This window comes from Spermophilus citellus (genome assembly GCF_964194105.1).
Source record: "Spermophilus citellus genome assembly, chromosome: 19".
Taxonomy (NCBI): domain Eukaryota; kingdom Metazoa; phylum Chordata; class Mammalia; order Rodentia; family Sciuridae; genus Spermophilus; species Spermophilus citellus.
Genome location: NC_138201.1, coordinates 4,018,554 through 4,032,314, shown reverse-complemented (window position 1 = coordinate 4,032,314; position 13,761 = coordinate 4,018,554). Strand labels below are relative to the sequence as shown.

Below are 13,761 nucleotides of genomic sequence, written 5' to 3'. Positions count from 1 at the left end.
GCCAGAACCTTAAAATAGGCACCCACACTTCTCTTTCTGCCCTGTTAGGTTCAGTGTCTCTCTGTGTGGTTTCAGGGTGGCTGCTGAAAAAATCACACCTTCACTCAAGAACATCCAAAAGGCAAAGAAAGAGGGAAAGAAGGTTCTTCAGGGGCTAGATTAGAACCCCACAGTCTTGTCCAAACTGGGGGAAAGCAGACAGAGCCCCTTGGTCTTGGATCAAGTGTTTTCTTTTTAACCTCCTTTGTACTCCTGTAGCAGGCAAGAAGCAGCACAAAGAGACGAGGGTACAGGTGGTGAAGAGGGTTCCCGGGCCTCTCTTGCCTCTCAGAAAGAGGGTCCTAGAGGCCTGCGGTCATGGCAGCCCATGGGGGGCGAATCACCTGCCAGGTGAATGCAGAACAGTGTTTAAGGCAGCTGCACATTTTTTTTAGTCCTGAACACCTTAAGATTCACACAAGTTGAAATGCTGGTCAGACAGTAGGTCTGCGGCTCTGTCTCTCCTGGCACTCAGAGCTAACGACTGAGGTGGTGCCTTGACCGTCCATTAGAGACTGGGATAGTTTTGCTCTCTGTAGGGGCTGGGTGTGCACCCACTATGTGCAGCTCACCATCTGCAAGTTGAGCACACACGTGGGGAGCAGCAGCAACGGTGCTAAGGAAAGGCCTAAGGAAAGGCCATGGTACAGCTCAGTCTGCTCACAGCACTGCCGGCAGCTTGGGTACAGGAGCCAGCAGTGTGCGCCAGGGGCAGGCCCTCCTGGGGAAGTCCTGGGAAGTGTGGGAGCCCAGAGGAGCCAGGTGGGGCCAGGAGGCTTGCCAAGGTCTTGGACCAGCATCCAGCCAGACTCAGTGTCCACCCGGGGCTTGGTGGCGTAGACTGGTCTGCCCTCACCATCGCAGCCCTTGCTTGTCATAAAGGAGGGCGGTGGGAACCCCCAGGCAGGGGGTGATCAGGCTCTCGGGCGAGCAGGGACAGCTTGCACAGAGAGAGAGGCACAGGGCCCGACCATGTGACCAGGCTTCCAGTCAACCCCCACAGGCCGTGGGAAGGCAGTGGACCCGTCCTCCAACCTGATAACAGACCCACCTGCAGAGCTGCACCCCAAGGCAGCCACAGAAAGTGGACCCTATCATCTTGTAGGGGGCAGGGATCAGATTGTTGGGGGCCAATGCCAAGACCAAAGGCTTGGCAGAAAAATCATTGTCTTTGAGAGAGAGAGAGACAGAGAGACAGAGAGACAGAGAGAGAGAGAGAGAGAGAGAGAGAGAGATAGAGTTTAATAAAAGGGCAGAAAGGGAGGGAGAGAAGGAAAGAAAAATGAGACAAATAGGACACAACTGACAAGATTTGACAAGGCTGAGTAGTAGATAACAGAGATCATGGATTGCTACATTGCTTCCTGGTTTGGGTTGAAATGTCTTATCTTTTAAAACCTGAACACAATATGATTTAAGTCAATGAGTAAATTCATACCCACCCACCCTCTCCCCACACACACACACAAACCCTGAACATACCAGGTATATGCTTTAAAAGATCAAGTCTTTCTGCAACGCTATTTAATATAAGGTATTAAATGCCTAAAAGTACTCATTTTAAACCAAATAATTGTACACCAGGACATGCAGATGAAGATTTATTCATAGGCTTCTCTCTTTTTTTTTTTTTTCAAATGTAACGGATCACTCATTTATCTCACTCTAGAGGAAAGGCATATGCTAAGTTAACTTCCCAAATAAACACGATATTTTGACATATTCAGATATATGGCCTGTCCTGAGACAGCAGGCAGAGCCTTCCAGACACAACCAACGTTTCCTTGGTGACTCCTGAGTACTGTAATCAGCAACCACAGTGCACACTGGTAGACTCACTGGTCCCGACAGTGGCTGAGATTTGGGGCACATTTCCTCCTGACACAGCTTTTTCCTGAAACCTCATTTCCCTGTCTTTCAACTCTTTCTTCTTCCCTCACCTTTGGCCGCTATTTCTTGCTGCTCTCCACCGAATTCTCACTAAAAAGCTTGCCTTCTCCTATCTAATCAGATTTTTTTTTATATATGTTAAAACCCCCAAGGTAACCAAGTTGGGACACAGGCTGTCTAAAGGAGATCCCATCTGCCCGAGGCCCAGAGGTGGTCCCCGCCATCCGAGGAGCTGGCTCACAGTGCTCCTCCTAGGTCCCCCCTCAGCACTCCCCAGCAAGAAGCCTGGATTCCTCACGTCCTGAAGCCATTTGGAAAAGCAAGGCCAGGGAGCATCGTCCTAGGACAGTCTGTAATGGCTGGTCGCTGTGCCGTACCAGGTACTGTCTTCATGGGGACTCGGTGGCTTTGATGAACTGGGGTCGCTGGGGTGGGTGGAGGCTTAGATGGGCAGAGATTTACTTCACAGGACACTCTGCCTCTGGGTTGGCCCTGATGTCTGAAGAATGGCCCCCGGATGATTGAGGGCCACCTGGACTTGTGACACAGGGGACATTAGGGGTAATCATTATCACATTTTCCAAACATGACCATCTTCACAGCCTGACTTAACTTTGGCAAACAAAATAAGACAGTGCTGCCCATTGTGAATACACTGGCCAATCCCCATATCACTTATTCCTTTTGGACTAAAGATTTAATCATTAGCACTACATTCAGAATAAATCCCAGTATATTTGCCATGCTCATTTTAAAATTTTTTATTATTTTTATCAAAATGATTGCTTTGCTCATACACATTTTCATTTATTATTTATCAGCGTACTCTTAACGTTTTTCTGGTGCGGGGGATGGAACAGAGGGCTGAGCAAAACCCCAGCCCATGCTTTTCATTTGTGAAAGAGTTTTAAAGCATTATATATGTTTACTATTTCTTCCCTTTAAAGAGAAATGGTGCAGGACTTTACCTTGCACTTTGAAGTCAAAAGGTCTCCAGATGTGTTGGAAGGCTGATGCTCAAACTAGGAAAACTGGAACTAGCAACAGACAATACAAGACTCGCAGTAGTACCAATCCCAGCCTCAAAGAACACCACCACCACTCCAGAGTGAAAATACTGGTATATTCATGTAATGCAAAGAGAAATACAGATATAAACCCTCAAAACGGAAGATACGTTGATAAAAACGTAGCAGTTTAAGCGAAAAATATTATACAGTACTTGCAGAATGTTTTCTTCCAGTTTTAAATTACATCTAACAGAAATAATATTTAAAATGACAATTCTGGTTATTAATTGAAAATAACCATCAGAATAACAGCACAGCTTAACCTAGCAAACACTAAGAAAACACTCTTCTCCTAGAAGTAGTGGAGCATTGTGTTTCATTCATTTATTTCATGAACAACAGAACAATCTTCAAAGTGGAAATTAGTTTTATAAGACAGAATAAAACCCGGCTTCTCAAAGCACAAGCCATTTCCATAAAAGTATCTCAACTTTTTTGTTGGCAAAAAATACCCAAATGATTTACTTGGCTTCCAGAGCCCCACCATCCTTGAGCCACAATGGATACATACAAAAGCATGCAACACTGTATTTTCTCCACACCTTCACTAACCAAAACACTTTGTACTCTTTTGAAAGTTACAATGTCACTGAGACATTTCCATTCAAGGTTGATATAATACAGAGAGCAGCTGTGGCTGCTGTGTATTTAGTATAAACTAGGAACCAAGTCCTTACTTACTGCTTAAAAAAAAAAACAAAACAAAACACTGCCTACTGACTCCGATTTCTGTCAAGTTCAATGTCAACATTGAACTAAATTCTTAAGCTTTGGAAGAACCCCACTGCGCAACTGACGCTAAGCTGGCAGTCCAGACAGCCCTTAGGTCACCTTTCCCCCTTCCTCCTACTTCCAACTGAAGACACCCAAGGAAGCCGACTCATGAAGCCCCTCACCTCTGTCTACCTCACTGCAATCTGCGACGCCACTTGAGGTTGTCAAAAATAGCTTTTGTAGAAAACTGGCCGTGGTCTTTAGGAAAATGCATGAAGAAAATCAGCCTTTATTGGAAAAAAAAAATGCAGACGTGAAAGAAAAGTCAGAACCAGTACAAAAGGACTGCAGGGCTGTCCCAGGAAGAAAGGACCTTGAGCAGGACGGAGTGTGCCGAGTTGCCCCTCCCCCGCCCCCCAAACAGGAGTCTGTACAATCCAAGTGGGTGTCCACTTTGAGAGTCGTTTGGAAGGCAGCTTCGAAAATTAAAAAGGGGACCGGACAGGACGGGGAGAAGCGAGGTCACTGTCCAAGCCGAAGGGGATGCTGGGTTGGGTCAGGGGTGCAGAGGCGGGGAGTCCCTCACAAGCCGATGCCCTTCAAGTCGCAGGGGAGGGTGGCCTGCGTGGTCTGGGGGCTCTGACAGCAGGGGAACTGGGCCCTGAAGCAGTCTCTCAGCTCCCTGTTGAAGAGGAAGCACACCACCGGGTTGATGCCGGCCTGCGCGAAGGTGAGCCACACGGAGGCCGTCAGGTAGGCCTGCGGGACTGCGCCGGGCCGCACCAGCACGCGCAGGTAGCTGGCCACGACGTAGGGCCCCCAGAGCAGCAGGAAGAGCAGCGTGACGGCGTAGAACATCTTGCACAGCCTCTTCTCGGTCTTGAACTCCTCGAGCACGAGGAGGCGGCGCGCGCCGCGGCCGGGCCCCGCGGGCCGGATGCCCACCAGCGCGGGCGGCGTGGGCCCGCGGCCGAAGCCCGCCGTCCAGTTGGCGGCCGCCTGGCCGGTGGCGCCGGGGCCGTGGAAGGTCCAGTCGTGGCTGACGGCGGGCACTAGGCGCGCGGGCCGCATCTTGCGGCGGTCGTGGATGAAGAAGAGCAGGCGGAGGTAGACCAGGTGCGTGGCGCCCACCACCACGGCCAGCAGCAGCAGGAAGCCCAGCGCGCCGGGGGCGCCGTCGGGCCGCTGCTCCAGGGCGCACGGCGCGTCCTCGTCGTCGCCGCCGCCGCCGCCGCCGTCCAGCACCGGCGGGAAGGCCGCGGCCAGCGCCAGCGCCCAGGCGGCGCACACCAGCATGGCGGCGCACGGCCAGCCAGCCAGGCGCTCGGCGTAGAAGCGGTGGTGCGCGATGGCCAGGTAGCGGGTGACGCCCACGCCGAGCAGCAGGAAGGCGGCGTGGAAGCAGAAGAGTGCGGCCAGGAAGGCGAGCAGCTTGCAGCCGAGCGCGCCCGGCGGCGCCCCCGTGGCGGCCGCCGCCCGCCGCGCCGCCAGCATGACGGCCGGGAGGCAGGCGAGCGCGCGCAGCCCGTCGGCCAGGCACAGGTCGAGCAGCAGGTAGTACGGGGCGCGGTGCAGGCTGCGCTCCCGCACGATGAGCAGCGCGAACAACACGTTGCCCGCCAGGCTCACGCACAGCAGCAGGCTGAGCGTGGCCAGCTTGAGGCCCAGCGCGGCCGCCTCGCCGCCGCCGCCGCCGCCCGGCTCGCTCGCGTTCGCCATCGCGGTCTCCGCGCCGGGGCCGCCCCGGCCTCGCCGCCCCGCAGGCCGCCCGCGCGCTCCGCCGCCGCCGCCGCGCGGCCCTGGCGCCTCCCGGGCCCGGGGCTCAGCCCGCGCCCTGCCGGCCCCGCTCCGGCTGCCCGCGCCGCCGCGCCGCCGCCGCCATCTCAGCCATGGTACGCGCAGGAGGCCCCGGCCACTCCCCGCGCCCCGGGCGCAGCGGCCGCCGCTGCGGACGGGCCCGCGCCGCCCCCCGCAGCCCCCCGCATGCTCCTCACTCCTCCGCCTCCGCCGCTGCCGCCGCCGCGCCTCTGGCTCTGCCCCCCGCCGGGCCCGCCACCGCCGCCGCCGCCGCCGAGCCCCCTCCCCTGCGCCGGAGCGCGCCGCGCTGCCGCCGCCAGCCCCGCCGAGGCATCCCGCGCCGCCCGGGCCCGGCCGGGCTGGGGGCTCCGCTGCGACAGCTGCGGGCCGGGAGGTGGCCGGGAGGGAGGCCGGGCCCAGGACGCAAGGTGGCGACAAGTCGCGGTTGGCCCCAGGTAACGGGGGTCTGGAGGCGGCGGCGCGCCGGGGTCACCCGGGCGTGAGCGGGGGAGGCCGCCCGGCACCGTGGGGTCGGGGAGGCCTCGGGGGCGGGAGCACGGGGACAAGCCACCCTCCGAAAGCTGGTGGTAATTAACGGTGGTGACACTCATGGGAATCCCAAACCCGCTGGGACTCCCGGGAGCCCTGCTGTGGGTGGCAGTGTGCTGGGAGCTTCACAAGCGTCCCCCCAACCATAACTACGGAGTTGGCTGCATTCTGAACCCCGCTGTATCCCTGACAAGGGACATTAGGGGCAAGGGGGGCGGGCAGAGCCGAGGAGCAGCAGTGCTGGGATGCCAATCTCACTTGGTTGGATTTCCAGGGCTGGACTCCCAGCGACTCTGCAGCGTGCGCTCCGAGTTACATCAGTGAGCCCGCTGAAGACAGACAGACGTCCAGGAAAGAGACCCCAGCCTGTTCTCTTAAGTGAAACCTGCTACTTTCCTCCCCGGATATCTATTTGCTGGGTAAGCCTGAGCCAGCAGCCCTTTGCTCTGCCCCTCAGCCACGCTGAATTCGCCCTGCAGGGTGCTAGTCCCACTGGACCAGCTCCACACCCGGTTCCTAGCCTTAGGGCCATCTTTCTGACCAGGGAGGGTCACCCTGTAGCCCTGTTCATTTCCTTCCAGCTCTTAGAATTTGTCAGGTGTTTTTATTTCTTCTTACAAGTCTCTAAGCTTCCTGAAGGCAGGGGACCATGTCTGGCTGTTTTTGCGTGTGTGTTTGTGTGTGTTTGGGTTGCACTGTTTTGCCAGTGCGCAGCATGGTAAAGCCAGAATCAAGGAACATGGTTTTCTCAGGTACTCATTTTTTTTTTTTAATATACAGAGAATCATTTCTTGCCTGCCCAATAAGACATGCATGACGGACACTTTGATGGCCATTTCTAGGACCATGCAAGATCATAAGGGGCCTTGAATGTCAGGCTACGTGGGAGCCCAAACTTTAGTCTGTAAATAAGAAGGGCCCATAGGAGGTTTGGGGGGAGAGTGATATCCTTAGAGCTGTGCTTCAGGCAGTGTGCTTCAAACTGTGTGTGCACCCCCAAAGTCCCTGGGGATCCTGTTAAAATGTAAATGCTGATTCAGTAGGTCTAGCATGGGCCTGAATGCTCTCCATTTCTGACAAGCTCCTTGGTGACACTAAACCTGCTAAGCCATTGTCTTCCCCTTAGGTATCTTGGCCTTTGAGAACTATTTGGAAATTGTTGTAAGAGTCTTAAGTGAGCACCTCTCTCAGAACCCCCAAGCGGATAGGGCAAGTGGCTGGCTGAGCAGACCCATAAATATATGTGGACAGAAATGAGAAGTACATTGTGGAGGGTTTTTTGGTTGTGAATTGCATTTTGATCATAGCAAAAAGGTGGAAACAGGTTTAGTTTCCTCATGAAACAAGAGAAGTGGAAGTCCGTGGTTGCTGGCATTGATTGATTTAGCTGAAGGACTGAATCTCTGAAAGGTTTTTGGCCCTTCCCTCATGATCAAAACAGGCTGCAGACACTCTAGCCGTTGCTTCTGCATTCCACACAGAAAGGCGACGAGGGAAAGAATGAGTGTTTCTAAGTCAGCGCCTCTCAGAAGAGCTTCCTAGAAGCCCTATGGGATAACAAGCACAGAGCGCTGGCTACCACTCTTAGCAAGGGAAGGTGGGAAATGGTTCTGGATGCCTTTCCTTACAGCCAGACACAGTCCTAGCGGAGATCCTGCCATTTGGGCCTCAGCATTTGGGCTGCCTCTGTCTTCTTGTAACCCACATGGGCACATTCCCTGGGCGCTTTATGGTGATGGCATCAGCAGGCTCCAATTACCGAGCACATGCCACCATGCCCCAGGCCACTGGTATTTAAGCATCGTCTTGGCCGCACATGGTAAATGCTCTTACAACCTCTGCTTTGCAGATGAGGCTTAGAAGGCTTCCTGTTTTCTGGCTTTCTGCCACCCATAAGCATCAGAGCTGGGATCACCAGACAAAAAGCCTGAGTTCAGAGCCTACCCTTGCCACCACCACAAAGTCTGCCTCTTAATGAAAGAAAGCCCTTGAGTTTGTCAAGACGACCAGCAAGCAGACAGCAGATGCTCACGCGCACCCAGTCAGCCCCTCTGGAGAGGGGAGGATGTTTCAAACGGTCAAGTCCAACGTTTAGACTTTACAAAGAGAGGCATTAATGGCCCTGGAGCTGGAACCTCACCTTCCTGGTCCCTGAGTCAAAACCTTCCCCGCCTAGTTGAACTTCTAAGATCATGTGTTCTAACAAGTGCCCATCCTCAACAAGCCACCTCACCCCTCGGAATCTCAGATGTCCCCGTTTGCAAAATGGGACATTGTCCTCCCGGTTATTTCTAGGGGTCTTGGGTTCTACGGTTCACGAGGACACGGGAGGTAGATGGTCATGTAACCCAGTGGGGCGAGGTTTAGTCTTCAGAAAAGGCACCCAAGAAGAGCCATTAGTTCCTTCTTCTTTAAATTTCTGGGTTTTCCATTGCTACCTGGGGCCCAATGTGCTTCCATCTGGGGTTTGAGATTTGGTTTCATCATCTGCACAGAATCAAAGAACAGAAGCTGGCTGTCTTGCAGCCTTTATGAGTGTGCACATCTCATTCTCAATGTTTGTGCAGTCAATCAATACGTAGGACCAAGCCGTTAGCATTTCATTGACCAGCATCCACTCCGTTTCCGAGTGCTGGTCCTAGGAAGTTTCCAGGAGACTTTTTCCTGCTTCCTTAGGACCCAGAGCATACCAGAGCAAAGCAGCTCTTGGAGGTTTTTCCTCTATAAATTTTTTTTTTATGTTTTGTTAATAACCAACTTTTTCCTTTTGCACGTAGATTTAAAGTTGGAATTTCCCCCAAAATCAGTTGTCACCTCTTTGATGCATGTGTAGAAGGTGTGGCTGCTAAGGGAGATCCTGACTGTTGAGGGGAGCTGGCCGGCTGGCCTGGATAGGTCCAGCCAAGGCCATGGGTCCCACGGTCACGGAGCTGTGTTGGCCACTGTCTCCAGGCCAGCCTCAGTCATCTACCAATGACCACAGTGGACTCCAAGTTAGAGACGGTTGATGCACTGAACTGCATCTCTTGGAAAAGATGAGCCAATGTCTGAAGCCAGTGGATGCTAGAAGACCAGAGCGGGGCACTCAGGCTGGCCCCTCCTCAAAAGGAACTCTAACTTCAAGAAGGGAAACAGGCTCTGGAGTCAGGTTGACCCTGCTTCATATCCAGGTCCCAAGGATGCACACTAACTGTGCATCCTTGGGAAAGTCCCTTGCCTACTCTGAATCTCTGAATCTCAAAGGCCTTGGCGAGGAAGATGCAGTGACACCATTAAATCCTCTGTGTTTCTTACTGCAATATTGCGATGGAATCGACATAGATGCATTGAAATTAGGTTGGGAGTCATAATTTAGAGCCTACTTAAGATATCAGTTGTTGTTTATAATTATGTTATTATACTCTTATAAATCTTTACAGTTTTTGGTCCCAGGGATTGAACCCAAGGGCACTTACCACTGAGCCACATCCCCGGTCTTTTTATTATGTTTTATTAGAGACAGGGTCTCACTGAGTTGCTTAGGGCCTCTCTAAGTTCCTGAGGCTGGCTTTGAACTCAGGATCCTCCTGCCTCGGCCTCCCGAGTCACTGGGATTTACAGGCATGCCCCATCACGTCTGGCTGTATTTAAGTTTTCTGCAAGTTCCGCCTGGGATGATGGGACAAAATGGTTAAATGAGATCTACTTACAAAGAGCGTAGCAAGAGGCACGCACTCAGTGGCATGTTACAAATGGAAACTGTAGTTGCTCTTTGCAAGATTATAAATGCCTTGGTGGCTTGAAGGACCCGCATCCCCCCTCCCGCCCCAGCTCAGCCTCATGGATGCCCTGTGTGTGGTAGCTTCTCCGAGTTGTATGGCAAGGATGAATGCAAGTCCATAAATCAGGAATGTAAGAATACACCTGTGTCCTAGAAACCCAATCTGACAGTGACTTGCCATTTTATCTTGCTGCTAAGTTCCCTTGGTGCTGGTTCACTGAGGTCACCTGCTGCTTCTTCACATACCGAGGCCAGGCCGGTGCCCAGTGCCCCTGGGCATTCCAGACAGTGTGTGCCGGTGGGTGGGGATAGCTCACCTGGCATTGGCTCCTGGTTCCACTTTGCTTCTGACCTCAGCCACTGAGGGTCGCGGCACTCGGGTGTGAGAGCCTGGGCTGAGGTGCCCTTACTGTGGACCTACCCAGAGCCTCACCCTCAAGACTGTCCAGGAAGCCAGTGCAGGTCCCTGATCCCTGTGCCCCCTTCTCTCCTCCTTCCTCCTACATTTGCCTCCAAGGACACTCTGGAAGAGGATGATAATCTAGTTCTTTCTTGTTCTTTTGGACAATGTAATTGGCAATTCCTCTGTGAATTTGTGGATTAAGGTGTTTGGAAAACGTAAGCCAGGAAGCACCTTCCATCAATGTCTCCTAGGCAAGGAAGCCAAGAGCCTACTTTCTGCTTGAATTTTTGGAAGGAAAGGGAAAACAGAGAAAAATGATCAGTATTTATCTCAAAGTTGTGTTTTTGCTGGCCGTATTGGTTGAATGGCTGAAGGTACCTTTCTGTGTATATCCAGGGCATATTGTCGTAGTTCATGTAAGCAAAATATGGTTTAGTGAAAATTTTTAACACGTGGTTTTCTCCATGTGCAAAGAAATGCACTTGGACCCCCCACCTCACACTGTACATAAAAATTAATTTAAAATCAATGAGAAGGTAAAAGTTAAAAACTCTCAGTAGAAAACATGACAGTACATCTTTATGACTGCAGGTCAAGCAGTGGTTCTCAGATGTGACACAAAAGGAGAGGAGACCAAAGAAAAAGATAAATGGGACTCATTAAAATTTTAAAAGTTTGTGCTTCAAGGGATGCCTTTGAGAAAGCCAATACACAACCTATAAGACAAAAGAAAATGTGTCCAGATCATGTATCTGATGGACGATCTGTATCCAAAATCTATAAGAACTCTTAACTCAGTAATAAAAATACAAACAACCCAATTTGCAAAATGTCTGCAAAAGATCTGAGCAGACATTTCTCTAGAAAGATACACAAATGGCCAGTGAGTCCATGGGAGAGATGGTTGACATCACAGATCATTAGAAAAACTGCAAACCCGTCTGAAATCCCACCTCACAGCATGTGTCTGTTATAAAACTGGAACAAATGGTGGCCTCGATCTGGAGAAATTGGGGTGCTATAGTGAAGCAGCTGCTTTGGAAAGAGTTTGGCAGAGCCTCAGAAAGTGAGGCACAGAGCTGTCTCCTAGGCCAGCAGCTCCATCTCTAGGGATCTACCCACGAGAGCCCAGTCCTGACAAACACCTGTACACACTTTACACTGCAGCAAGATTTCTTGCAACCAGAAGAAGAGGTGCAAGAATCCATCAAAGGATGAATAGAGAAGAACAGCTCACAGTGGGCAAACCAGAATGGGGGGACAAATGTCCGTACGATGTTATTCATTCACTTCACAGAATGATGATAATAATCTATAGAAGAAAACCCTGGCTTGGGATGCTCCTGCAGGATGCACCTTGAAAACATTATGCTAGAGGAAAAACCCTGAAACAGAAACCACATATTGTATGCATCCATTTATATGCAATGCCCAGCACAGAAAGCCTGATATGGGTATGGTGCATGTTTGGGGGCGATGGACATATCCTAAGATTAGGTGGTGCTGTGGCCTCAGGGAGCGTCCTTATTAGACGATGGTTGGGCCTGACAGGGATGTGGGTCCTCGTATCATCTTCTGAGTGAATGAGGCCCTTGGGTCAGATTTCTTCTGTCTTTCTCTGAACTGTCTCCTGGAGTGTCACACCTGGCCACACGGCCATGAGAACCAGGTGGCCCTTTGGTGGGCTTCAGCATTGGCATATTCTTGGGCTTTGATGCTGCAGTGACCTTGGGAAGGAGGGGGTATTGTGGTTTAGAGGTGAAGAGTCCCCCAAAAGCTCACATGTGAGAGGTGACATGATCGGGCTATGAGAACCTTATCCTGATTAATCCCCTGATAGGGATTAGCGGGGTGGCGACTGCAGACAGGTGGGCTGTGGCTGGAGAGGGGACCTAGGAAGCATGCCTTTGGTGTATATATGGTTTATATTTTATTCCTGGGGAGGAACATTCTTTGCATCTTGGTTGTCCTGCCTGCTTTCCTCCTCCACACCCTTCTGCCATGACTTTCTGCTTCACCTGGGCTCAGAGCAAAGGAGCCAGCCATCTAGGGACTGAGGCCTCTGAAACCGCGAGTCTCCCAAAACCTTTTCCTCCTCTAAAATGGGTATTGGCAGGTCTTTTGGTCCCAGTGACACAAAAGGTGACTAAGGAATTCTTGTTCGGCGAATAGCTTTATATCTCAGTGCAAGAAAGAGCTGTCTTATTATTTTTTTTAAAAGATCCAGTAAAGCACTAAGGTATTTTGTGTTCATTATCTAATTCTTGCCTACAAAATGCTGCAGTCCCATTTTAGAGATGAGGAAGCCCAAGTCTTAGAGCAGTAGTGACCTAGTCCAGGTCAGGTAGTAGAGAGTGTCTGGGCATAAGGTAAAAGTCTGGTATGTCTGGCCCAGAAGTGTGAATTATTAAACCATACAGGAAGTGTGTTGAGTGATACAGGACTGAGGGAAACCAACCCCCGGGACATGAATAGTAAGGCTTACAGAGAGCTGTTGCCCTAGCACTCCGGCCCAGAGCACCCCTCCCTTCCCTCCTTATGCCAGTGCTCCCCTTCTCTGCCCTGCCACCCACGTTGTCTCCCTGTTTCATTCTCCCATGTTGTAAGTAGGATAGCAGCTTCCTGAGAAAGGTAAATATCTTAGAATCTTACCCATCTGCAAATGTCTTATTTTACCTTCCCCACGATTGATAGTTTAGCTGGGAATAGAATTCTGCTAGGTTGGACCGAAGGGCTAATGGTGCTGAGCATTTTTTTCCCCTAATGCTATTGACCTCTGTGTATCTGCTTTGCAGATTTATCTGTTCAAATTTTTTTTCAAATCTGTTCATATTTTTTTCAATAGGTCCTTTATTTTCTTATTATTGAGTTTTGAGAGTTTTTTTTTTGTGTGTGTGTGTTAGGAAAACAAGCTCTTTTTCAGAGACGTCAGTTGTATATATTTGGTCCTGGTGGCTTTTTGTTCTTTAATAGTGTTTTTAGAAAAGCAAAAGATTTTAATTTTGATGAGGTCCAGTTTATCCACTTGGATTATGATATGAATCATCCTTTTGTTGATTCTGACCTAAACCAGAGTCAAAGATTTTCTCCCTAGCAGTTTTATTACTTGGATTTAGATTTTGCATTTTACATTTCATTATATTTCCATGGTTAGTTATTTCTTATAAATGATAGGAGATACAGATTAAAGGTTGCCATTTTCCCACATGGATATTCAATTGTTCCAGTGCCCTTTATTTAAAGAAAAGTATTGTTTACTCAGTTGCTTTTATTCCTTTGACAAAACAATTTCACATATGTGTTGATCTATTTCTGTTCTATGCAGTTTTATCTACTTCCCTATCTTGATGCCACACTGTATTGACTATTGTGCTTTATAATGAAACTTAAAATCCAAAGGTTTTATTCCTCTAATTTTGATCTTTTCCCATTGTATTTGGCTCTTCTAAGTCATTAGCATTTGTGTGTGTGTGTGTGTGTGTGTGTGTGTGTGTGTGTGTGTTAGGATCCAGCTGTCAGATTCTGCAGAAAAAAAAGAT

General features: G+C 50.5%; 2 protein-coding genes across 2 annotated transcripts in view; one reads left to right on the top strand and one right to left on the bottom strand.

The window, feature by feature from the left end:
• Nucleotides 1-2,725: 2,725 nt before the first annotated feature.
• GPR27 (G protein-coupled receptor 27) lies at nucleotides 2,726-5,728 on the bottom strand. Its single transcript, XM_081276314.1, has one exon. The coding sequence runs from the start codon at nucleotides 5,430-5,432 to the stop codon at nucleotides 4,296-4,298; it is 1,137 nt and encodes a 378-aa protein (XP_081132440.1). The 5' UTR covers nucleotides 5,433-5,728; the 3' UTR covers nucleotides 2,726-4,295.
• The window catches only part of LOC308638666 (uncharacterized protein), a 25,696-nt gene continuing 17,396 nt past the window's right edge, over nucleotides 5,462-13,761 (top strand). Inside the window, exons 1-2 of the mRNA XM_081276317.1 lie at nucleotides 5,462-5,965; nucleotides 6,334-6,478. Coding sequence (XP_081132443.1) covers nucleotides 5,697-5,965; nucleotides 6,334-6,478 — 414 coding nt within the window. The 5' untranslated portion in view covers nucleotides 5,462-5,696. The remainder of the gene's footprint in view (nucleotides 5,966-6,333; nucleotides 6,479-13,761) is intronic.

Excerpts from the sequence above, each read along its gene's own strand:
- GPR27 (XM_081276314.1), bottom strand. The coding sequence starts at position 5,432 with ATGGCGAACGCGAGCGAGCCGGGCGGCGGCGGCGGCGGCGAGGCGGCC.